Raw genomic sequence first — 26,972 nt, 5'->3', positions numbered from 1 at the left:
ACTCCACTGGGACCAGTTTAACAGAAGCCTGTAGCTCAGGCTACCTAGATAACTGCAATCTGGCTTTTCAGGCTTAGTCACAGCCTCAGGGGAAGATCCTCAGCTATTGCAAATTGATGTAGCTCCAGTGACTTGAATAGTTACTCTGATTTACACCAGCTAAGGATCTATCTGTTCCCAATTGCTGCGGCATCTCCTGTCTCTTTGGTTGCATCCTCTCTGTCATAGTCTCCTCAGCTTCCCCATCAAATTACAATCTCCACAGCTGTTTCTGTACTCTTTGGTGTCACGCCTACCTTGGTCCCACTGCTCTTAAAGCTTCCCCTCTAATGAACTCCTTAACCATTCATCTTTTGTCACAAAATCCCTGGGAGTGGGTTTTCACATCCTATCCAGAACTTGGGTGTCTTTCCCAGTGACCCACCAGATGCTGCAGCATTTATGACTCCTCACAAGGCATCAGCCATCTTGTCTCTGATCCATTTCCTAGAAAGAACAGGGACAGGAAAAACCCATAGCAGAATGTGCAGTGGTCTTGCAACAATTGTGATGGAAGCCCATTACTTGGCATATATAAAAGATGATGGGACAATGTACAAATAAATAAAAGTACTGCAGGAAAACATCCTGCATTGGTGTAGGGATGGACTAGGTAATGTAACAATAGTTTTGGTTTTTTTTGTTTTTATAATCGTAGCGATACCTACCTACATGACAGTGCTATACAATTCCAATCCATTAATAGGATACCCACGGCGTACCTACCAACAAATAAATCAAAATTAAGCCATAAATATAAACACAGGCTACATGATAGTTTTTTAAAGGAATAGTATTTGTACAATGCAGATCTCTTAAAAACATTTTTGAGTCTATTTTCCTGATGATTCATGAAAAATGTAGGCAAGTAACTCCCACTAATGCTAACTGAATAAAAGCAAGACTGATTATTGTGGAGTAAATCCAATTCTAGTCAAACACCTTAGTATTTATTTGGTATTTAAAGTGGTTTTATCCTGCATATTATTAACATAAACACAGGCAAAGCATTTAAAAGATTTAATAATTAGCATTTTGTTATATTGTGTTCCTATAGTTATTCGTGTTATTGGCATCTTTTATGTCAGGTTTCCATTTAGAAATGACTCTTTAAAAGTACAGGCTCTGAGCATAGTAATCATTTTCATCCAATATACATTTTCTTTGTACCAGGTAATTACTTGTGTAGGTTTTACCCTACATGGCAAACTACTGTACTAGATATATAAATCACTTTGATAACCTGCATCTAACAAAGCTAATTATAGGTTAATTACTTGTCATTTAAACTTAAATTGTTAAGTATTCTGATTAAGATATATTTAATTCCTCAATTAATTCTTGTTCAAATTGCTGCTACTTGAAGCCTGCCTCTCACTTAGAGCTGCACCAGTCAGGAAGTATTGGCTATGTGTTTTCATCAGAGGGCAATAGAATAAAATATCTGGTTTCTTTAAGTATATATGACCTGCTTGCTACCTCTTTAATAGGAGAAAAATCTGTTATTTCATAGTTATTTTATGTTGTCAGACCAGTGTGCAGTATTAAAATGTGCTTTAATTTTTTAAGCATAAGTAATTGTGCAACTCCATAGATTGTGAGATACGATATACCCCAGTTGAGTTCAGGTTGGTAAGTTTCTCAGCTAACGTTGCAAATCGTCAGTTAGGCATACTGTTAAGGCTTTGTCTATGCTTCAGAGTTTCGTCGACACAAGTTACCTCTACAATCAAAAACGTATACAATTACGTTGTTTGTGCATGTTCACAGAACGTTCCTTCTATTGATGATGTGGCTGATCTGGTTAGGTCCTGTGATGGTGTCGCTGGTGTAGATAGCCAGATCAGCCACACCATCACCGGTTCATTCACCTGCACGTCCACCAATGTAATATACGCCATCATATGCCAGCAATGCCCCTCTGCTATGTACATCGGCCAAACTGGACAGTCCCTACGTAAAAGGATAAATGGACACAAATCAGATATTAGGAATGGCAATATACAAAAACCTGTAGGAGAACACTTCAATCTCCCTGGACACACAATAGCAGATTTAAAGGTAGCCAGCAAAAAAATTTCAGGACCAGACTTCAAAGAGAAACTGCCGAGCTTCAGTTCATCTGCAAATTTGACACCATCAGCTCAGGATTAAACAAAGACTGTGAATGGCTAGCCAACTACAAAAGCAGTTTCTCCTCCCTTGGTGTTCACACCTCAACTGCTAGAAGAGGGCCTCATCTTCCCTGATTGAACTAACCTTGTTATCTCTAGCCTGACTCACTCTTGCTTGCATATTTATACCTGCCTCTGGAAATTTCCACTACATGCATCCGACGAAGTGGGTATTCACCCACGAAAGCTCATGCTCCAATACGTCTGTTAGTCTATAAGGTGCCACAGGACTCTTTGCTGCTAGATCCATCCTGTCTCTTCAAAACTGGCTGAAATTGTCATTCACATCATTACCTGAATGTACTGTACTTGGTGCTTGGGAATTTGGTTTAGACCCTGTACGTTATAGTTTATCAGGAAGTACAAAGAGTGAAGTTTCTTGTACAGTAAATGTCACACTCACGTTCACATGTGGCTTATATGTGGCATCAGTTGGGCTTAATACATTTAAAACTAGAAAGAAATGTTATAACTGACAAAAATTTTAAGCATTGCCTTAAGTCCCAAGGGCTTAAAAAAACAAAAAAAAAAAACTTGTTAAATTGTGTTGTTTATTACTAGAAATTTTTAAAAAGATGCACCTCTGGCTGGGTCATCCAAGTTTTAAAAATTGCTTTGTTTTAAACTTAGTTACGTGTCCAACAGTAAGCAGACATTTGACCCAAGTCCTATCAGTAAGAGTCTGCCATCAGTTCTGACCTACCCTTAAAATCAGAGTTGCTGGGCAGTTGTCAGAGAAATAGGACAAAATAACCTGCGTAAATACAATTCATTTCACTAGCTTTAAATATTATAAGCCCCATTTTCAATGTTTGGCATGGAAAGACATCCTCCTTTGGATTGCTCAGGTTGGCTGTAGGCACTTAAATGCTACTTTATGTTCAAATTTGGAAGCAGGATGATATTAGATGGGGAGAGTGATAGTGTAAAATACAGCCAAAGAAGAGAGCTATGGGGAGAGGAGTATAGTATATACATAGGGGAGGGGTGCGCATGTGTTGTAAACAAAGAAACCAATACCTGCCCTGGGATGTAAAGCTAACAGGAATCCCGCAGGATTATTGATGTTTTTTCTACTTCTTCTATATCCTTACATTAAGTAGACTTCTGAATATACTTTATTTCCTTCTCTTTTTCAAATAGATATTTTTAAATTATGTGAATTACAAAGTGTTTATAATGAGGTACAGTCCACCTGTCGACTAATAGTTTTGTAATTTCTTTGCAACAACAAAGGCAAGAATTTACTAAGTGAGGTCATGCATTAGAGGTAAAAATTACTTATTCCTTTTGTTCTTTGGAACTGGCAAGTTATCTCCAACAGCACATTTTCACTAGTAAGCATTATGATAAGCAAACTCCCTTTCTTTGTTCACATATAGAAGGGGAAGTGGCAGAAATGAAAAGTTAATTTTGCTCTTCACTGAAGCAGGCAGGATCAGGGACGGTGTGATGTTAAACCGCTTCACTATTTCCTGTTTGGCAGGCATCTGAGGAATAGCCTGATGTAAAACATCTCTCAGCCAGACATTCAGCATAGTGTTTCATGAGCAAATGAAATCAGTGTTTTAACCAGTTGTTTCCGAACTGATAAGGCAGCAAAATAATTTCCAAAGAAACAAAGGACTATCCTGTTTAGTGCAGATTGCTGTGCTAGAATGTTGTTTTATTTTGACTAATGTGCCTCATGTATTGTCTTCAGATATTGTGTCAGCTGTGATGAAATGCAAAGTTGAGAGTCTAGCATGAAAATGTTTACATTCTTCAGACCAGGCAACTCATCAAGTGGAAAATGATGAAAAAACTGTACATGGGTTTCACAAGAAATACAGGATGAAGGAGTTATAGTCTGTTTCGTGTTTTATTTTTTTTTAAATGAGGGTGATAAAAATTCAGAAATAATTAGTAATGGTGTAAAAATACAGCCAAAGAAGGGAGCTAGTAGGGGAGGACAAGTGTAGTAGAAAGCATAGGGGAGGGGCGAGGATGTGCTGCATACAAAGAAAGCAATTACCTGTCCTGGGATGTAAAATTAAAATTCCCCTACAATTACCATCCTGTTTCCATTCTGCATTCAGATTTTCACTTAAGCATATAAAGCAGCATTTAAGTGTCAGCTGCCAGTAATTGCAAACTTCTTAGATACACAATTTGAATACTGGGCCAAATTCTAATCTCAGTTACACTATTGTAAATATGAAATAACTCCCCAGAAGTCACTGTAAATTTCCACCAGTGTAACTGAGATCAGAATCTGATCTATTGTGTTTAAACCTTGTCACCTAATGAAGGCATTAACCATCAAATGCACATGCATAACTCTGTGGAGTAAGCTATGGCCTTCCAGTAGCTCCTTCACAAAATGACCCCCCAGAACACTTATGTACTTTGAATTGCATAACCCTCTGCATGTGAAACTGGAAACCTCTAAAGGGCTGCTGTTTGACTCCAAGTTACATTATGGTTTGATCATATAACTGTCTTTACACTGCTGAAATGAATAGTTCCTCAGTTCATATGATGGGTATTATATAGGGAGGCAAATGTTTATACATCTGTTAGCTAACTCACCTATTTACATTTAGAGTCATGTTTTCTTGACAATAGACATTTAGGACAAACCTGCAAGCATACATGTGCATTTCTGCATGTACTTTTGTTCATGCAGCTACTGTGATTGTCTGCACAAAGAGGGTGTTTTCACACACTGACAGCTACTTATATCTCTTACCAGTTCTTTGATCTACAATAATCTATTTGCAAGTGCGATCACGCTGAGCCTATGCTTGTAATGTTTTTAAAAATCTGGTCTTTAACTCTAGTATACATGGACAACCAGCATGTTTACTTGTGGAAGTGGAGTATTTATTGTTAAAACTCAGTGTGACTTGGGATTTATAAACTCATTAATGAGTTTTATACTGTTGTGTACTAGTATATGTGTATTAGTAATTTTAAAAATGTGTGATCTACGTAGGGTCAAATATCCTGCTGGAGTAAATGGGTAAAAATGGAGCCGTCCTCATTTACACCAGAGAATTTTGGCCCATAATCTTCAATCATTAATCAGAGTATAAGGGAATACTAGTTACTGATGCACATGCTAATATTATTTTAGAACACTGTGGACAGATGAAAATTATACTGTGAGAGGGATTTGCAGCTTTTTGTAGCACATGTCATGTCTTTGAATAAAGTGAAAGGCATGTCAGTGACGCCTTTTCGGCTGAGGTATGTCACTGCTGGTTGTGGTATCTCTTTCACTTCACTGACATGCATATTATGTGTCAAAAAGGACTCAGTCCTGTTTCTATTTAAGATGGCAGCAGTCTGGCCATTGACTTCAATGGGAGCGTGATCTGGCCCAATGTATTTCAACTAGTACTACTACTATTGATTGAAACCTAACACCTGTGTGACAGTAACTGTAGTTCAACAGAGTCCAACACTGCTTTTTTCATTATATACAATGGTACCTTTATGGTATGTTATCTGGGAGTATGGTAGAATATTTTAGATCACTCAGTGTGTCTCTGGTCTGTTATAAATGTCTTGTTTAAACTATCCTAATCTTGCAATTTCTATCTATGAAATTTCTAGAGAACTTATTTTGTATTTAGAAGCTCACAGCTTTGTTTGTTTATATGCATATTGGAGCAATCAAGAACTTTGCTCCAGCCTTTCATATAGGTTCTGGACTGAAGACTACTGACCATTGTAGTGTTTGGAAAATGTCCCCCTCTTCTTCTCCCCCTCCCCCGGAAATGTCAGCGCAAATGAAAACAATTTCAGCTTCAGTGAAAAAAAAATTTGAAAACTGGAAAAAAAAAAAAAAAACTATTCAGCAATGCCGCTGTGGTGCCTCAGTAGGAGTTGTATTTTGGGTGCCTCTTGCTCCCATTCTGTGTTGGCCGGGCTACCTTGTCATACTATATTTCCCATGATGCACCATAGTCTCTCTGATCACTGAGATACCTCATAGGTGTCCATGGCCAGGATACCTCCTGGGAGATGTAATCTGTCTAGGGAACCCAGCCCATAGTGGAGTACTTGGGGCATGAGACTTGCAAACTACAACTCTCATGAGGCAGCGCAGCAGCTTTTCCAATTACAGATATTTGGGGTTTGGGTTGGTTAGTTTTTCTATGAAAAAATTTACTTTTTAATGAAAATCAGACACTTTTTAAAAAATATATATTTGGTTGAAAAACCAGCTTTGCATGAATAGTCTTGTTGGAATATTTTCCAACAAAAGCCCTATTGGTCATTTATTTAAGATGTGTGTATCTGCAATCTCCTCCAATACTTTCTCAGAGCTCACCTAGAAATCTGCGTATGTTAAAGGGCAAGATTTGGAGTAAGTTCCTCTGCTCTGTTGAAACACAGATACATGTCTTCCCTCTCCCCCTCCCCCCCCCCAGGCAGTTGGACCAGAGCATAGAGCTCTGAGTTCTATGCCTGACTCTGCTGCTGGATGACCTTGGGGAAGTCCGTTCCCCTCTCTCTGCCTTCATTGCCCCATCTGTAAAATGAGGATGATAATTACCTCCTTTGCTAAAGCACTTTGAGATCTTTGTATGCAAAGTGAACATAAGAACATAAGGATGGCCATACTGGGTCAGACCAAAGGTCCATCCAGCCCAGTATCCTGTCTACCAACAGTGGCCAATGCCAGGTGCTCCAGAGGGAGTGAACCTAACAGGTAATCATCAAGTGATCTCTCTCTTGCCATCCATCTCCACCCTCTGACAAACAGAGGCTAGGGACACCATTCCTTCCCCATCCTGGCTAATAGCCATTAATGGACTTAACCTCCATGAATTTATCTAGTTCTCTTTTAAACCCTGTTATAGACCTCCTCAGGCAAGGAGTTCCACAGGTTGACTGTGCACTGTGTGAAGAAGAACTTCCTTTTATTTGTTTTAAACCTGCTACCCATTAATTTCATTTGGTGGCCCCTAGTTCTTATATTATGGGAACAAGTAAATAAGTTTTCCTTATTCACTTTCTCCACACCACTCATGATTTTATATACCTCTATCATATCCCCCCTTAGTCTCCTCTTTTCCATGTGCTATAAAAGCGTTGGATACTACTACTCTTTTGCATTGTTTTCTTCAAAAGATTTCTCGAAGGATAGTTTTGGTGGTGGTGGAACCAATTTTGTGTTTGTAGGACACTGTTTCCTTGAAACTTTAAATGGGCTTGCACTGGATACTGTAGGAAACAGTAGGAGCCTATAGAAACCTGTACAACTCACTTTATCAAATGGAATTGTGTGAGGTATAAGTGAGGGCAGAATTTGGCCTTAGTTTAGAATTAGATATTAAGGGTCACTAGCTGTAACTGAAGAATATTCTTACATATATATTTTTAGCAAAAATTGTTTTATGGAGTTTTAAACTGTCAGTCTTTCTCTTTTGGCCATGGTAAGTTTTTGTTGTTGTTTGGACCCACAAGGAGAATTCAGAAAAACATGCTGAGATTTTAGTTTGGACAGAAAGAGACTGGTTCAGTGTCCAGAGGTAGATTTGTTATAAAGATTATGGACCTCTGCCCAATGAGACCCCCATCAGAAAGGGGGAGAAGTAGCAGGAGCACTGAGTGAACAAGACACCAAAGGAGCAGTTAGATAGGTAGGAGAGGGCAGAGCCAAGAAAGCCCAGAGTTGACAGGATTTCAAGAAGAGGAGTATGGTCAACAGTGTCAAAGGAAGCTAGCGGGTCACGAAGGAAGAGGATGGAATAAAAGCCCTTATATTTGTCCAGGAAGAGTTCATTAGGGACCTTGGTGAGAGTTGTTTAGTGGAGTGTAGGGAAAAGAAGCCACATTTGTGGACTGGGGGTCCCAAATGGAATTATATGAGAGGAGTTTAAGGCTGCTATTCATTCAGTTAGTATAGAGATGAAGGGCAGAAAGAAGGTGGAGTGAAACTTTTATTGGGAGTTGCGACTAAAGCCGGGTTTTTTAAGATGGGACAAACCAATTCATATATCTGTTGTGAGGACAAAGAATGATGAAGAATACTGTCACCTCAAGATTTTATTTTAAATTCATGATCCTTGATTTTATAGTGTTTATTCAACAGCAGAAAACCCATTATCTTGTTTTAATATTATACTAGCTCCATATTGTCATTGTGACATATTGCATTTTGTATTGGACTCTTGTCATTTAAACCATTGCAGCAAAGGAACATGGTACACTTGTGTCTTTATGCAACTTCTCCAAGGTCAAATATAGAGTGTACCTGTGAAATGTCTTCCAAACTTTTTTTTTTTATGTTTCTTGAGCACAGTAGAGAAAAACAATTAGGGATAAATTTCCAAAGAAAAGCAGGATTAAAAAAATAGCAGGATTTGAGCATGCATCTCCTGTGTATTACTTTGAAAAAGTACCCATTAATGCCACGGGCATATTTTTTTCCTGTTCCACATAAACAGACTTGAGTTGTTCAAAGCAAGGGCTGCCAAAGTTTGGAGACATTTACTTTTGAATGCTCTTAATTCAGCTGACAAGAGCAGTCCATTTATCTTGTGACCTATTTATAGCCATCAAACAAACTGTAGCCAATAGATCTGCTTTACTTAACGTAGTACAGTAGGTGGAAGATTAAGAGCATGTCTAATGCACTCATGAAAATAGCCATGCATATGTCTGATACAGTTCACTACAGAAATGTGGCTATACCGTATAATTGTCATGTATTAAATATAAACAGGTTTGCACTATAAAAGGCAGAAAATGAAAAGTTAATCTGACTGCCTTGTAGATCCAATAGCTTTTGGAGTCTCCTTAGTGTGTTGTTTAACCCAGTGGGGAGTAACATTGTGAAAATGCGGTTTATGTCTGGTCCTAAATTATTTGAAAGATGCATTCTTGGCTTTTTGTTATGAGGTCTCAACATACTATTTAAATAAATACTTAGTTGTCTTATTTTTCCATAGTAATTTAATGGATATAAGAGACTTTATTTCCACTGTGTAATTACAGAGTTCTCTCTTCACTTCTCAGGTTATTTTTGAAGTGGTCACTTCAGGTCATCAAGGATACCTGGCTATTGATGAGGTGAAGGTTTTAGGACATCCGTGCAGTAAGTGCATATGTGTAATTTTGTAACAGTCTTTCTAAAATGTATTTGAGACATTATTCCAATATATGTCTAAAGCAAAGGAAACAGGAAATGTCAATAACAATTCCAGTGTTATAAAAATTTGTTGACTATCAACCAACCATTGTAAGCATTAAGGTGCTGCACATTATAGCTGTAGAGATAATTGCTTAGACAAGTTTTGTACAGTGCCTAACATGATGGGACTCTCAATCCCTGATTGGGGCCTCTATGTGCTACTCCAGTACAAATAATAAGAAGGCTGACCCATGCCAACCCCGCTCATCAAAGATCACAGATTGAGGCTGCAGGTAAAGTAGCAAAGAACTAAACACGTGTGATTTCCTTTAGACCTTTTCAACCAGAACATTTAACTGGCTATGTGTCTGTTGCTTTGTTATGCAACACTGCATAATATACTTTCCACAGCACTGTTATTTGGGTCCATAGCTTAAAGTTCTGCACATTTTTATTTGTTTAAAATGCGTTTCCTGTAATATTCTCCCCCAGCTTACAGGTTTATAGTCCATACGTATACGTAAGTGTTTAAAGAAAAGTGGCACTGTAAGAGTACTACAAATAAAATGCTTTATACGTAGCAATTTGTCATGGCTTTCAACAAATTGCCCAAGTAAAATAAAATTATTTAGAATTGTTAAAGCTTATTAAATTCAACTAATAAAGATGTATTAATATTTAATCTTCTGAATTGAAGATTGTAACCTATTATTGTGCATAAGGTTGATGGGGTGGGGGACTGCATGTAATTGGCAAATACTATCCCTGCAAGTATTCCTAATGGTTTGTAAACAGGCATTGTGTCATTTAAAATAAACTGTAGTTTATTGTTGAATATTGGAGTGCCTCATAAAAATGGTTTTAGTGTTTAGTGGCAGGAAGACATAGAAATATCTTGAAATGTGGAGATGGCTATGCAGAATCATCAGCTCTCTTATTTCTGATTCACTTAGTTGTAATAAACGTAGAAGGTTCTCAAGCTGCTTGTACAGTATTTGTGCTTAAACTGCATTTTGAATTTGTATCTGTAATTCAAATAGGCTAAGTAGTATTTTGTCATGTTAATAATTTTGCCTGCAAAATATTTAAGTTTTGATCTGTGCGTTTATAGTGATCAATCCTCAAAGCATGCATGTACTTCTTATTAAAGCAGAGAGCAGAATACACTCCCAGTGCCCAATGTACTAGCATAACCAATGAAACTCATGTTGAAACTTAATTACTTTAATGAAACAATTCTTTAGTAAAGTAATTAATTTAGGATATGAAGAATTCATTATAAACATTGAAACTGTTATGGTGTATACTAGAAAATTAAAAATATTGTGTTAGAATTGTTAGTGTGTACATTTTTTGCAAAACAGATAATGCTATTCATACACTATACCAAGTTTTACAATGTTGCTGCCAAAATAAATAAACTCAGAGTAATTATCTTCAAATTTTTAACCAAAAAAATGAGAATGATAGAAGTTAGAGGTGGAAATGTAGTTAATAGGGAGTCATGTAGATCATGACCTGATTGCATTTTATGTGGGCAAACAGAGGACAGTCCCAATCAGTAAATATGTATATATTTGGTGCTTCAAAGGGAGTAATTTCCCAAAGCTGAGGAAAATTGAGTGAAATGGATTGAGCGGAAAAATATACACAGAAAAATATGAATGAAAATTGGAGTTCTTTAAGAATTTGTATTAGATGGCCAAAAAGCTGTGATTCTCCAATCAATAAGAGGACAGCTTTAGCAAAAAACCCATCCTGGTTCAATGATGAAAGGAAGCCAGCAATTAGAAATTCAAGCAATATATCACAAACCAGAAAAAGAGGAAATTAAATAGCAATCAATATAAATATGAAGTTATGGTGGGTAGAAAGTTGAGAAGGAAGGCTAAAGACAACAGAGGAAAAAAATCCATTTTCTAACGGGGCTACGGGGAGAAAGGAGGAGGTTTTTAAGTACACCTCTACCCTGATATAACGCGACCCGATATAACACGAATTCGGATATAACGCGTTAAAGCAGTGCTCCGGGGGGGCGGGGCTGCGCACTCCGGCAGATCAAAGCAAGTTCGATATAACCCGGTTTCACCTATAATGCGGTAAGATTTTTTTGGCTCCCGAGGACAGCGTTATATCGGGGTAGAGGTATATATTAGGAATAAATGAAGTCCTAGTAATGGGATAAGCCCATTACTATATTGAAATGATTAAATTGTTAATGGGGCAGAAAAAGGCAGAAGTGTTCAAAAATAGATCTGTTCTGTATTTGGAAAGAAGCAGGATGATGTACTGGTATCACATGAGGACAATAAAATACTTTCCAGTCAATTAGTAACCAAGAAGAATGTTAAACAACATCTACTAGGGATAAATATTTTAAATCAGCAGGTCCCAGTAACTAGCACCCAAGACTCCTAAAGGAGCTGGCTAAGATCATCTCTGGCCACAGCCCTCTGCCCAAAAGAAGCGTGCGCTCGCTCTCTCTCTCTCTCTCTCTCTCTCTCTCTCTCCGCTTCTTCCCAGAACCACACTGATCAGTGCTTTTCTGGTGTCTGCCTCTGACACACATGACTCCACCTATCAATCTCCCTCTACTTGCAGTCAGTCACAGAGAAACTACCGGTCACTTAGCCTGACATCAATCCTGGTCAAAATAATGGAAAAGCTGGTATAAAATTCCAATAAAGAATTAAATGACAGGATAATAATTTAATGCCAGTCAATGTTGTTTTATGGAAAATAACTCTTGTCAAACAAACCTGATTTCATTCTTTGAGGAGATCACAGGTTTGGTTGGAAAAGGTAACTTTGTAGACTTAATACACAGCAAATTCTGCTTAATAGCAATCCTGATACTAGCAACTTCAGGTTAGTGGCAACATTTTGCTGGGAATATTTGACCAGTGTTAATGGGATTCAGATATTGGCAATGGTATGCCGCTTACTAACAACTTTTTATGAGACAGGCCCCAACTGCATGCAGATTTACAAGGCTGCAGGTGGGGAAGGAAGTACTGAGACTTCCCTGGCTGCAACCCCACAAACCTGCCTGTGGTTGGTGCTCAGCCCATCCCAGCACTTCTTTCTGAGGCTGCCACCCAGCAGGCCTGCCTGCACACAGGAGATAAGAGGCTGTGGGCAAGGCAGTAGAGAGGAGGAGGGTTGCAGCCTGGATGTCAGAGCTGCACAGTGCCTCTCCCTGCACTCTCCAGGTTGCACCCTGCCATGGAACTGCAACCAGTGAAGGAAGGGCTGGGATGTGCTGAGCCCCAGTTCCCAGAGAGCATGGGGAGAGGTACAGCCCCAAGAGGCCCCCAGGACTCTGCTCCCTGTAGAAAGCCCTGGCATCCTGGTTGCAGCCTAGCCTCCCCACTGCTTCTCTGCCTTCAGGCAGGTTTGCTAGGCTGCAGCAGCCAAGAAAGGCATGTCCCAGCACTTCCTTTCCTGACTGCTTCCTCGCAAACCTGCCTTCTGCTTATTAGCAGTAGCAGAGGCAGTAGCTAGGCCGACAAAAGAATTCTTCGGTCAAACTAGCGCTGTCTACACTGGGGGTTAGGTTGGGATAGCTATGTCTCTCAGGGGCATGGATTTTTCTCACTCCTGAGCAATGCGTAACTACTGTACACCAATGTAAAAATCCTAGTGTAGACTAGGCCTACGTCTTTTCCTTTGAACTCCCTTCTCCACGCCTGACGTTGGCTGCAAGTTAATGGGCCAGGGTCAAATGGGTCTAAAGGCTCTCTTTAATTCTCTCCTTGCCAGTGTGGAGCCTAGCTGCCCCGTTAGGCACCACACTAGCAATGAGGGGACTATCTGGTTCTTTATTGAGTCTGGTTTTAAAGGGATGAGGTTCCACCACTTGCTTGTGACACAAGTACTTGAATCCCGCACCACTGAAGTCAATGGGAATTTTTCCATTGACTAGAATGGGAGCAGGATCAAATCCCTATTATGAAGTCTAATAGCTTTTTCCACAGACATTTTTCATAGTATTCATCCAAAATTTCTCCCCGTTATTGTATAATCCCTTGTGCTGACATCTAAACAATTCTTGAATTAATATAGATCTTTCTTATATTCCCTGTTATGCTTATGATTACCTAGGGTTACCATCCGTCCGGGTTTTTCAGCTTTAAATGGCCGTCCGGGGGGAGATTTCTAATCAAGTAGAAATGTCCGGGATTTCCCCCTTCCCCTCATGCAGAGTGTGGCGCGGCTGATTGGACGCCTGTCCTGATTGAAAGCCGCTCGCAGCCACTAGGGCCTCTAGCAGCCAGAGTCCCTCCCCCACAGAGCAGCGCGGCAGTGTTTGAGTCCACCTGGAGCCTGCAGCTCTCCCTCTGCCTGGTGAGTGGGGGGAGCAGGGCAGGTCGCGGGGGGGTGTAGAAGCTGCAGGGGCAGGGCAGGCAGGGGGCGCAGAGGCTGCAGGGCGAGTGGGGAGCAGGGGGCACAGAGGCTGCAGGGCGAAGAGGAGCAGGGCAGGCAGGGGCATAGAGGCTGTAAGGGCAGGCAGGGGCTGCAGGGCAAGTGGGGAGCAGGGGGCACAGACGCTGCAGGGGTGGGGGGGTGCAGAGGCTGCAGGGCAAGGAGGAGCAGGGCAGGCAGGGGCATAGAGGCTGCAGGGCGAGTGGGGAGCAGGGAAGCACTTAGCAACCCCCAACCAAGATCAGAGCAGGAAGGAGGAGGGGGAATGCAGGGTGCTCAGAGGAGGGGGCAGAGTTGGGGCAGGGACTTTGGGGAAGTGGTCGGAATGGGGGCGGAGAAGGGGCGGAGTTGGGGCAGGGCCGGGGGCGGGACCGGGGCCCCGTGGAGTGTCCTCTTTTTTAAATGTTTGAATATGGTAACCCTAGATTACCCAAGTTATGCCTACGAAGTTCTTTTAATGTTTTTTTTTTTAAGTCGTCACCTTAATGTAGTTCATCTGGTAGGTCTCTTCAGTTTGTTGAAATATTTCTAGAACTGAGGTGGCTATAACTGAAAGCAGTATTCTAGGCCTAGTTCAGCTACCACTGTAGTTAATGGAAAGATTCCTCTTGACTTCTTTGGGAGCTGGATTGTTTGGAACTATTGTCTTTCTCAGAGAGAATACTCCCTCTAATTTCTGATTTTTTTTTTTCTTCAGTGCAATTGACTTTTTCTAGTAAAAACAAAAACCAATATACTACGTGTACCCAGTTAGGTGAAATTGAGATAATTCTTCTTTATGTAGATGTCTTACTGAAAGAGTATTTACAGACACATTGCTTTTCTGTTATTGGGGGTGTTCTCCCAGCCTAAACTGGAAATAAGTATTAGCATGCAGCAGCTACTGTGTTTTGTTTTCCTCCGATATTCTTCAGAAGAGCTGTCTTTAAAGAATATAGCTCTTCTTGGTGGAAATGTTATGCTAGAACTGTAGCATACCAAACAATCATGCTAAAATGCATTATCTACACACATTGTAACTAGTTAAAAGGAAAAAGTAGTTTCCTTGACAACATAATTTAACTTTTTACTGTTCTTGTCTAGTTGTTAGTATAAATAGCTAATATGTTTTTGTTCAAAACATCAATTAGATTTCAGTATAATCTTTATTAATATAGAAGTGTTAATACAAGAGGGCCGCTGAGCTAAGATAATTTGCACAGCAGGAACAATAAGATTGCACCCTTCTTTTTTGTTGTATCCCAGATACATGCAAAACGGAACAAAGCTCACTTAACAGTCTATAGTATCTTCTACAATTAGAATCAAATATTTAAAACATTGGTTAGCACTTTTTTTTCTCCAATGTAAATTTATTACTGGAACATTTTAAAACTGTATATATTTAATAAACTAGTATGAGTCCATCCCAATCACACTGTGTGTTAATAACTCTATCCTTTTTTCTCTTCCATCAGCCAAAACCCCCCATTTCCTGCGTCTTCAGAGTGTGGAAGTCAATGCTGGACAGTTTGCCACTTTTCAGTGCACTGCCAATGGTAAAACGAATTCAGGTGACCGGCTGTGGTTACAGGTAACTTATTTATTTTCTTTCACAGTATAATGAGATTTTTGAAAGTACGATTCAGTCATCCCAAGGAGTGGCACAAGAGGAGAAATAATAGCTTAATCTCCTATCTCATCAATACTAGCCTAATGGATTTGATAATGGATTTGAACCTTTCCATGGTATTTGTTCTGTTGCAGTATCTGATATTTCCTCACATGTCAATTATGAGTGGTGAACGTAGCATGAGCAAAACTGTGGTAGCTCTGTTACCACTGTGTGGTAATTAAGGGTAAATGCTCACTTTTTCCATAGTGACAGCTGTGCCTTTTGTCAACAGCTGCTGTGACTGACCTAGCTGTAAGTGGTGATGTTGGTGTGCATCTATTAATCAGAATGCTCTATAGCGCTGCCTATATCCAATATAGGATGCCCTATGTTAAAAAAGAATTGCTTTGCATAGATTCATATATTTTAAGGCCTGAAAGTACCATTATGGTTATTTAGTCTGACCGTCTGCATATCATGGGCCATAGAACCTTATCTCAGTAAACTCCGCATCAGGACCGTAACTTCTGTTTGATTTATAGTGTATCTTTTAGAACGATATCCAATCTTGATTTAAATTGTGGACTTTCTCCTAACTTTGCTTTCAATCCAACCAGCCTTCTCTATTTGTGTATATATAAACCTACATCAAACAAAAGTGTTCTACGCTTGATCCCTTTCTCTCCCACTGGGTATTCTGAAGCTAGCTGTCCGCATGATGCCATGCCTCCAGAATTTTCCCTTTTCTGCTTCACACATCAGTCTGGATTTGAACCTTGAAGTGGGGAAACACCAAAAATCTAAGTTACCTGAAATCATAATGGCAACAGTGACACTCTGAGAACTTGAGTGCTAGAGGGAAAAGACTGTGTCTGTGATAATCAGATAAAATTTCAAGATGGGGTAGGGAAAATTAAAGTTATAATCGATGGAGGGGAGAGAGATAAACTGCGTTTTTGGGTGGGGGGGTTCTGTCACCAAACAATTTCAGGCCCTTTATGTTGTGTATCTTTAATTTATGAACTGCACCAAGTGTGTAGGGATTTCAGAAACATTTAAAATGTGTGGGATGTGGTAAAAAAGGTAAAACAATCTCATTGGAAGAGGTTTTACTTGTGAGTAAATGGCTAACCATCCACTATACCCACAAAAAGCCTGATCTGATACCTAGAGAAACCAGTGGAGGGGGCAGCCTTTTCATTGACTGGAGTGGGTGTTGACTCAAGCCCAAAAGGAGCAAAATCCAAACTAGAGGCAGGGTCCCTTGACACTAACTCTGTGGCAGAAGCCCTTTTGATTCTGTGGGAATATGTATCAAGTTAATTGGTTTTGTATTTCTGTCGGAGTGGAGGATCTGAACAATGCTCATGCTTCTAGGGCTTGAGCCCCAGCCCCAAGAGCTATGTGATTACATCAGAATCTCAGCTTGCATTACACACACTAAAATAAATCTAACCCTTCTTGTTGTGGTGAGAAGTTTGAAAGGGTTACCCGACTATAACTGATGCAATAATGTCGGCCTCAGTCTGCAGACAGGTTTCAGAGTGGTAGCCGTGTTAGTCTGTATCAGCAGAAACAATGAGGAGTCCTTGTGGCACCGTAGAGACTAACAAATTTATTTGAGCATAAGCTTTCGTGGGCAAGAGAGACTCCAACAATATCCCTGAGAGCTGTGAACATCCCCATTGAACAGTACGGAAGTTTAAGTCCAAAATTCCACTGCTCTGGGGGGGATGTCTACCACGCCTGCACACACACATATTAGCGTGGCCACCTGGTGACTACATTTTACAATTTAAATGTGCAGGCTTCATTAGTCCTTGCCATTGGAAGGAGGTTTCTGCATACTATACTCACCCAACTAGTACAGAGACCCCTCCCTCCAATGGCAAGGACTAATGAAGCCTGCACATTTAAATTCTAAAATGTAATGAAGGTGTGAAAATATTAGCAGGTGGTCACCTTAATGCATATCCAAACAGAGGACTGTATGTGTAGCAGGAGGAAAGTGTAGCAGGTCCAGCTCCCACAAACAAGCAGATAAACCCCAGCCATTGGGGTGAGTACACAGGGCCTTCCTCCCCAGCCATCCTGCCGAGGACTATGGGGCACTTTTGGGCTTGAAGAAGGGGCCTAATGCTACTACACCAGTCTTCTTGGGGCTATAGTGGGCACAGGGCCATGGAGTGAAGCCACTAGGACATTGTACTTTGGTGTGCTTAGGCCCCAGTTTTCCTCAATCCAGCTCTGTGTACTTTGCAATCTGTACCGGACAGAGCACTGACTGGTACCCACGACTCATTGGCTTGGCCCCTGACTGCCATGTTCTCCCTCTAAGACACACATGTTGTATGAGCTGGGATGGTCCTGATGAACTAGGAGACCTGTTGTTCATGGCTTCGCCTCAGTGAAAGCAGCACAGGAAGAGGAAGCAATAGCCAGGTCTGGCAGGGCAGAAAAAAACAAAATATTGGGCACCTGGCTGTAGCAAAATGGCAGATTCTAAGGCCAAAAATGGAATTCTGTGACAGTTGGGCAAAACAGACAAAAACATATCCTTGTTAGAGGGAATATAGTTTGACAAATACGTTCCCGTAGAGCTCTACAATGGGTTGCTATTATCATAGTTGATGCTGATTGTACATTATCTAACAGAACAATTAATTTAATTTAGCTATCTGACTGTAAAATATCCTTCATTGCAACAGTATACTTTTGTTGTAATGCTTATCAGTCCTTAGGTTTGTCCCATGTTCTACGGCTCACACTTTCTTATTTTCCTTTAAATACAGTAGAGAGACTTTTTTTACCAATGTTCAGACTGCAATGGTGAATTAATTACTGCCATTTTCTTTAAGGCCCTGACCTTGTAGAAATGTGTGCACATGCTCAACTTTATGCTGTGAATGTCCTATTTGAGTCAGTGAAACCAGTCAATGGGTGGAATTTTGCCATTGACTTCAGATGGGCTGGGATTTCACCCCATACCTCTGCATAAAGTTGGGCATGTGCAGTCTTTGCAAGATTGGAGCTCAGTTCTTTATTATTTTACTTTGTCATAATCATAATTTCCATTCAATAAAATAGCATGGACTATTAATTGTACTGTGGTAAATCTAGAGTAACTTTACTGAGTTCAGTAAAGACACTCCTGATTTAAATCAGGTAACAGAGAGAAGAATTTGTCTCCATATCCAGGATAAGAAAACATAGTTCTTCTGCCTCTTATTTTTCAATGTCCACTTTTCATTCAAAGTGATGCATGTCATTTAGCCTCAGCGTAATGAAAACTGCAGTTCCTTGCTGTTGACAGATCAGGAATTGTGTAAGTTCCAAATGCATTTTTGTATATGAACTTTACAAAATTGACAGGAATTTCTGGAACGTTTGGATTACATGTTTGGGCTTACATTTCTACAAGGTCAGGTTGTAGACCTATCTGCTGCTACATATAATAACCATGACCCAAATGCAGTTCCAGTTCTGGGAGGCTGCTAAGATGTTTGCTATGTCATCGGATTTTTCAGGTTCCAAATTCTTAAAGTATATTTATCATAGTTCTGTTTTTCTACCACCACAAGGTAGAAGGTCCCAAGTCTGTTACTCAACTGCCACTGTTTAACTCATTATTGTGACAAACATTTTTAGATATTTTGAGTTTGAAAGCCAGTATATGAAAGCTGATTCCACTTTTGCCTTGTGGTATAGGAATGGACAAGGTGATTTGCTTAAGTAAGAAGCAGTCCACACCTTTATCCCAAATGTTTTGTATGAGATTTAAATGTAATTTTAATTTAATTAAAGATTATTCTTTTTTTCTACTTAGTTCTGGCTAGAACTGAAAGTACTGCAGTACCACAAGAAAGGTCATAAATTCTGCAAGAGCAGCCTGACTTGACTTGGGCAGTACCAAACATTTAATGAAATAACCTGTTTTCCAGCACTGTGATTTCCCTCCTGCCCCCGAATCAGTAGGCTAGGGTAAGATTCAGACAGTGAAATCTTGGTCCCATTGAAGTTGATAGGAGTATTGTCATTGACTTTAATAGGGCTGAGATTTCACCCCTATACTTTTCCCTACTTATCCAAAATGTCTTAATGGGGGTCAACAAGCATGTGGACACAGGAGATCCAGTGGATATAGTGTATTTAGATTTTCAGAAAGCCTTTGACAAGGTCCCTCACCAAAGGCTCTTAAGCAAAATAAGCAGTCATGGGGTAAGAGGGAAGTTTCTCTCATGGATTGGTAACTGGTTAAAAGATAGGAAACAAAGGATAGGAATAAATGGTCAGTTTTCAGAATGGAGAGAGATAAATAGTGATGTCCCCCAGGGATCTGTACTGGGCCCAGTCCTATTTAACATATTCATAAGCGATTTGGAAAAAGGGGTAAACAGTGAGGTGGCAAAATTTGTAGATGATACAAAACTAATCAAGATAGTTAAGTCCCAGGCAGACTGCGAAGAGCTACAAAAGGATCTCTCAAAACTAGGTGACTGGGCAACAAAATGGCAGATGAAATTTAATGTTGTTAAATGCAAAGTAATGCACATTGGAAAACATGATCTTAACAATACATATACAATGATGGGGTCTAAGTTAGCTGTTACCAGTTAAGAAAGAGATCTTGGAATCATTGTGGATTGTTCTCTGCTGCTGCACATTGAGAGGATAATTTTAATCCAAAAAGCGAACAGAATGTTGGGAATCATCAAGAAAGGGATAGATAAGACAGAAAATATCATATTGCCTCTATATAAATCCATGGTACGCCCACACCTTGAATACTGTGTGCAGTCACCCCATCTCAAAAAAGATATATTGGAATTGGAAAAGGTTCAGAAAAGGACAACAAAAATGATTAGGGGTATAGAACGGCTTCCGTATGAGGAGAGATTAATAAGACTGGGACTTTTCAGCTTGGAAAAGAGGTGGCTAAGGGGGGGAGATGATAGAGGTCTATAAAATCATGAGTGGTATAGAGAAAGTAAATAAGGAAGTGTTATTTACTCCTTCTCATAATACAGGAACAAGGGGCCACCAAATGAAATTAATAGGTAGCAGGTTTAAAACAAACACAAGAAAGTATTTTTTCATGCAACGCACTGTCAACCTCTGGAACTCCTTTCCAGAGGGTGTTGTGAAGGCCAATACTATAATGGGGTTCAAAAGTGAGCTAGATAGATTCATGGAAGATTGGTCCATCAATGGCTATTAGCCAGGATGGGCAGGAATGGTGTCCCTAGCCTCTGTTTGCCAGAAGCTGGGATTAGGTGACAGGGCATGGATCACTTTATGATAACCTGTCTGTTCATTCCCTTTGGGGCACCTGCCATTGGCCACTGTCAGAAGACCGGATACTGGGCTTGCTGGACCTTTGGTCTGACACAGTATGGCCATTCTTATGTTCTTAATGTTCACTCATTGCTAGGGTTCAGAGGTAGGATTCACGAGGGGAAATGATGAGTTGCAATACTCAGCACCTGACTGAGGAATTCCTAGCTCTGAATTAGGTGCCCAGGCTCCCTATACAATATATGGAGAGAGTTAGGCCCCAAAAATGGGATTTACAAAAGCCAGTGTGCTAGGCAGGGAGACGCTGAAGTTACCCAATAGGAAATGCCAAGGAGAGCCCTAAGCTCTGCCCCTAAAAAAGAGTCCGGTGCCTAAATCTGGACTGGAAGGAGATGCCTATCCACACTTGGATTCACATCCACGAGCCCTCTCCTGGAGTTGGGCACCTAAGCCAGGTCAGTTGTTTTCAAGAAAAATGGAGGAGCAGGGGGTGCTTACTTATAACCTTTAACCCACTGGTCAGGGCACTCGCACGGGTTGTGTGAGACCTGTCTTCAATTCTTTCCTCTGTCCGTTGTGGAGGGGGGATTTGAACTTGTCTCCTAACTAGTGGGCGATAGGGTGTTCTGGGGTGGGTCTTGCACAGTCTAGTCTATTGAAGCTGTTCCAGTGTGTGTAAATAATTAAATATCCATTGGAACAGAGTCCAGAACCAGTCTCTCCCATAACCCATTGGAGTGCCCCAACCACAGGGCTGTAGAGTCATTCTAATTCTCTTTTTGGCCCAGTAGCTGTTTATCCACAGTGGATCAGTTCCAACAAAAGAGTTTGAGAGAGAATATCCAGAATATTCCACAGTTCAGTGGTTAAGGGAATTCCCCAGGGTTGGGATAAGACCCAATTCTCTACATCTGGCAGAGGGGAGAATTGAACCCATGTCAGAGCCCTACCCTCTGGGATAAAACAGAGGCAGCACCTCTGAGCATGCCTACCATATCTGGCCAAACAGGTGAGAAAGATTGGGGAAATGTCTTATTTGTGAATCCAGCTGAGGCTTAGATATAAGTTAGGTGTGAAGCTGCCGGGTGGTGTCAAGACTGAGGTGGCTGTTTGAACTCTCGGCTGCCAGAGTGTAGACCCCTTGGGGAATTCAGTGGCAGAAACTTAGGGCTTGTCTATACTTACCGCGCTGGTTCGGCAGCAGGCAATCGAACTTCTGGGTTCGATTTATCGCGTCTTGTCTGGACGCGATAAATCGAACCCAGAAGTGCTCGCCGTCGACTCCGGTAATCCTGCTCGGCACGAGGAGTACGCGGAGTCGACGGGGGAGCCTGCCTGCCGCGTCTGGACCACGGTAAGTTCGAACTAAGGTACGTCGACTTCAGCTACGTTATTCACGTAGCTGAAGTTGCGTACCTTAGTTCGAATTGGGGGGTTAGTGTAGACCAAGCCTTAGACTCTAGGGGCTTTCAGCACCTACAGGGTTAGGCAGCAACCAAGCAGGGGTTTTGGCACTTTAGGGTATGTCTACACTGCAATTTAAGCCCAGTGTTAATAGAACATGAGTTAGCATGCCCTGGCTTAACCTAGGGATTGCATGTCTACAGTCGTTTGTAGCCGCAGGTTATGAAGTGTTGAACCCTGAGTCCTAACCTGGGGCTTCAGAGTGTGCACTGTATAGTGTGGGCCAAGTCCAGCCACCCATATCCCAGGCTTCCTAAAATGTGGCCACTCTAGACCTTTGTTCATGGTACAGTGTAGGAAAATTTGACTGTCCAGAGGACAAAGAAAGTTGGCCTGTAGAATTGTGGAATACTTTTGGCGTACTCCCAGAATATAAGTCCAATGGAGCTGTGTCTACAGTGCAAAGTAATAGGGCTTGAACCCTGGGTCCTCACTTGACTCAGGCTTGGACCCTGCACTCCTGTAGGATCCTGGGTACGAGCCCTGGGTTAGCAAAATTTGTCTGTAGACAGAAGGGAGGTTAGGCTTGAGCTTGAGTTTATACCCTGGGTGTATATTACTGTGTAGATGTACCCTATGCCCCCCTTGTGACTTGCTCTCTGAGTTGTATTTTCCACTGCTCCTGTTCCAGATTAGTATAATTTTGCCCTTCTTAATTGTCTTGGATTCTTTCTTTTTTCGGGGGGTAGAGAGGAGGGCTGAGGGGATGCAGTGATCTTCTTTCAAAATAGAGATTATATGTATCTTGTTCTCCATGTACTATTTTTTTGTTTGTTTTCTGAGTCAGTTTATTCTCCTTGGCTTTGCTCAGTAGTTGCTATCAACTACACTGATTGTCTCCATTTAAGGGTCAGCAAGGCTTTAAAGTACAGTACTCCAGTAAAATTCCTGGGGAAAACCAGTTCCCTTTAAAGTACACCTTGTTGATATGGGGTTTTATATTTTAGATGTGAAGTGAGGAGAAACCTGGTGGTCTAGATGGTGCCAACATTTTTCATTCCATATTAATTACATTGTCTGAAAGATAGGCTGTGGCCATCAGGTGACAAATACCCAATTCACAGATAAGAAATTACTGGTTTTGGCATTATGACTATGTACTGAAAACAGAAAAACAACTAACCAAAACATTTGAAATTGAGAGCCATATCCTCAGCAGGTGTAAGGTGTAGAGAGCTTTGCTGAAGTCCATTGTAAATTGATAACTGAAGTAGTTACTATTTATGCTCTTAATTTTTTATGGGTTATTTGAAAACATTCATAATACGAACATTATAAGAATTGTACAAGTCTTATATCAACTGTTCTGGAGAACTGTCTTGAGATATTTTAAAGCACTTACTTCCACCCACAGTAGAAAAAATGTTTTCTTTAAAATTTCCATTAGGATGTCTCATATGGAGATTGGCATTATGTGATGTGAATTTCTTTCAACCCCACATAAAACCATGCGTGCCTATTACAGCAGTGTGTGGGGAAAATGCATATAGAATTCTCGTTAGCTGGTATGTGGGTTGCACACCCGATTGTCCCTGCACCATGCTATAAGTTTCCTTGATAACCACTCTCACATCACGGATAGTAAATTATCTCCACAGCTTGTGAATACATATCTATTTCTGTTCACTGACTATTCAGCTGCTTTCTATAAGACATTATGGTAATAGGCTGCCACTTGTGTAACAGCATTGATTGTGAAACAGAATAACATACATTGCCTTTTTTTGTGAAAACGTAGGGCATTGTCGGAAAGCAAATGATGCCCATTTAGTTTTTTAAATATTGATGCACCTGCAATTGTAGGGTTAAGTTGAGGCACTATTTACATGTTTTGGGGTTAACCATTGTTGAAGAACATTGGATTTGCTTTCAAAACACTTGTTTCAAAACACTTGCAGTGACCATCACCCGATGTTTCAAAGAAAGGGGGACAAAAAGCAATTAATGTAATCAATTGTGCAATGATTTACATGAAGGAAAAAATACTCATCCTGACCCCTTTAGAAAATCATCATGTAGCCTGAAGCACAAGACTTTACCTGCTGTGCATGCAATTGTGAAGATAAATTATGAGTAACGGAGCCAATATAACCTCAGGTTAAAGTCAAATGAAGGAAATCGTGAATATAATATATTCATGAATATATGGAACCATATCCAAGTTCTAATTGTTTTTCTTCTGTTGTCACCAGCATTTAGTTAAAAAAGTCATTGGCTAGATCATATGCACTATGAATTAAATATCCTCATTAGCTGATGCGTTGAACGTAAACACACCACAAAAGTAAATCTGATGACACTAATGAAGGAATGTTTATGATTAGCAGATGTGTCCCATCTGCTTACATTTTCTTTGTCACATCTGTGGACAACACAGGTTATTACTAGTATGTGACTAGTTTTTCTTTTGTACTGAAATAATAAACAAAAATGTGATTCTTATGCAGTCCATATGAGATTATTTTTGTTTTAAACCATTCTTTTTCAAAAGTGCAAACTTCAAGAGTTGGCACCAATATTGAGTTAGATCTATGCGTGTAAAGCAGTAGGAAAGTCAAAAGAAAGGAGATAGGGTGTCAAAAGGAAGACAACATACATTTTTTTTCTTTTTCCTCTGCTAAGGTATATTTCTAGACTGAGGCAACATTTCACAATGGGGAAGAAATGAACATGCAAATAGATGACAGTGAATCAAAAAACAAAGTACAAGTAGCCTCGGCAACATCTTTTGAAAAGTCCATATTATTATTAATATTTAGTAAATTGCCAGAAGAAATACCAGTCCTTATTGAGGGTGATGGGTGGGAGTGATGGGGGGGAGTGATTGGGGTGGGGGGGAATTTTAGAAAATAGCTAACATTTGATGCAATCTAGCCCCTTCTAAAGGCATGCTTCTGCTTTCCAGAGCTACTTTTGAGATAGAAATGTAAATTTTAACTTGCAAGAATTAATTAGCAGCAAGCACAAAAGGGGCTGGACTTAATCAGAGCCAAATAAATCACTACCCTCTAAGCCCACCTTGTAGTCAAACAGTGATAACTCATAGAAATTTAGGGCTGGAAGTGACCTTGAGAGTTCATCTAGTCCAGTGGTTCTCAAACTTTTCCAGTCATGTCCCCCTTAGCAGTAACAGAATCTGCCTGTGCCCTGTCCCCGTTACTGCATAGCCAAGGCTCCCTCAACAGTGGGCTGGAGGTGGAGCTGGGGGTAGAACTGGGGAATAGGTCTGGGGGCAGAGAGGGAATGAGGGCAGCGCTGAGCAAGGGGCGGAGTGGAGCTGCATCTGGGGGCAGAGCTGGTCTTGGGGGTGGAGAGGGAGTGAGGCGGAGCTTGTCAGGGGTCTGAATGGGGTTGGAGGTGGAGCTTGTCTGGGGGCGGAGCGGGGCTGGAAGTGTGGCACTCCATCCCTGCCCCCCCCTCGTGGGTGTGCCCTCCTGAACATGCATCTGCAGACATGCCAAACCCGTGAAAAAAAACACGGAAATTGGGCTTGTTTTTGGCTTAATTGGCTTGTGAGTTGCTTTTTGGCTAGTTTTTGGCTTGTAGGTTGTTGCTTGTTGGTTTCTGCTCCAAAGAATGGGGGTGCTAGAGCTCTTCAAAGAAAAGGTCACCAGAATGTTTTATCATGGACAAAACGATGTATTTTCCCATAGCCTCGTTCTTGGAAATGGCTGAAATCCCACACCCCTCAAAAATAAAATAAATAAATAAAATCAGTATGAGGCAGACACCTGGCATGGAAAATTCTTATCCTCCTGGCAAATTACTAAATGGTGTGTGTGGGGGGAATATATATGAATATATCCTAGTGCAGTATACCAGCAGAAGAAGCAACCACTAGTTAAATTTTCACAAGCATTATGTACCATTCAAGTTCTGTATTTTCAGTCCTACTCAGAACTTTTTGAAACTTTCATCCATATAGTTGAAATTTTCCTGGATCAGTCTGGAGACATCTAAGCAAAACTGGTTCAACCATTTTATGAGTACTAGGTGAGTGGAACAACACCATTTCCCCTATTTATAAATAAAACTTGTGCAACCTCTTTTTGAACAGTTTCGTAACCCAAATGGGTGGCGACTTCGCATAGGAGGTAGTCATAAGTGAGAAGTTCTTTTGAAAATTTTAGTAAAAAAAAAAAAAAAAAGTTGTTTTGATCAAATTTGATTTGCGTGCTGCACAGTTCTTTCTTTTCTGCTCATAAAGGGCTTAATCTTACAAAGTGCTGAGCACTCTTGCCTTGATCCAACAAACTTTTCTGGATTGGGATCAGATTGCTTTCAGGATCCAAGCCCAAAGTGTGCAGCTAAGGAAGGATATGCAGTGCATTGGGTGTCAGCTAACTTTGCTGTGTCCCTGAAAACATAGTGAATTTGTGTGTGTGGCCAGAGTTTTTGTGTGTGGTCGTTGCCTTTGTCGGTGTGCATGGTAAATTTTCATAGGTTCCGTTGACTTCAGTGGAGCCAAGGCAATGTGTGTCCGTTGAGGATTTTGCCCAGAGTATATCCATTGCATGATTTCTGATTTCTTTCTCTTGTCTGTTGTTCAAAAGACATGCAGTGGTTCCACTGTTTTAGGAACCTCTGGAGCCATGTAGAAGTGGGGAAAGCTTGGGCCTAAGTGAATAAAAAAAGAGTGGAAATCTTAAAATGTTCTCTCTTTAAGCCAGATACTTAATGTTATTTCAATTCAATTTTTGTAGTTTATTCCCTCTGTTTTTTCAATGAGTTATTCTATACAGTCTGTGTTTCTTGCATTCTATATGTTTTTCTATTGGCGTCGTTAACTGCATAGTATTCTTATTGTATAATGAAAAAATAGCTTGTTTACATTTGGATAATAGAATAACTT

The 26,972-nt window shown here is 40.5% G+C and overlaps 1 protein-coding gene across 8 annotated transcripts in view; it reads left to right on the top strand.

Annotated features, from left to right (window-relative positions):
* PTPRM (protein tyrosine phosphatase receptor type M) overlaps positions 1-26,972 on the top strand; it is a 698,330-nt gene that overhangs the window by 266,337 nt on the left and 405,021 nt on the right. For all 8 annotated transcript variants that reach the window (XM_026661212.1, XM_026661206.1, XM_026661202.1 and 5 more), the window contains exons 4-5: positions 9,228-9,306; positions 15,225-15,340. In XM_026661212.1, the coding sequence (XP_026516997.1) occupies positions 9,228-9,306; positions 15,225-15,340 (195 nt within the window). The remainder of the gene's footprint in view (positions 1-9,227; positions 9,307-15,224; positions 15,341-26,972) is intronic.

The sequence above is a fragment of the Terrapene carolina genome, unplaced genomic scaffold, assembly GCF_002925995.2.
Source record: "Terrapene carolina triunguis isolate 2854851 unplaced genomic scaffold, T_m_triunguis-2.0 Scaffold58, whole genome shotgun sequence".
NCBI classification, from domain to species: domain Eukaryota; kingdom Metazoa; phylum Chordata; order Testudines; family Emydidae; genus Terrapene; species Terrapene triunguis.
This window is presented reverse-complemented; position numbering and strand designations above follow the sequence as displayed.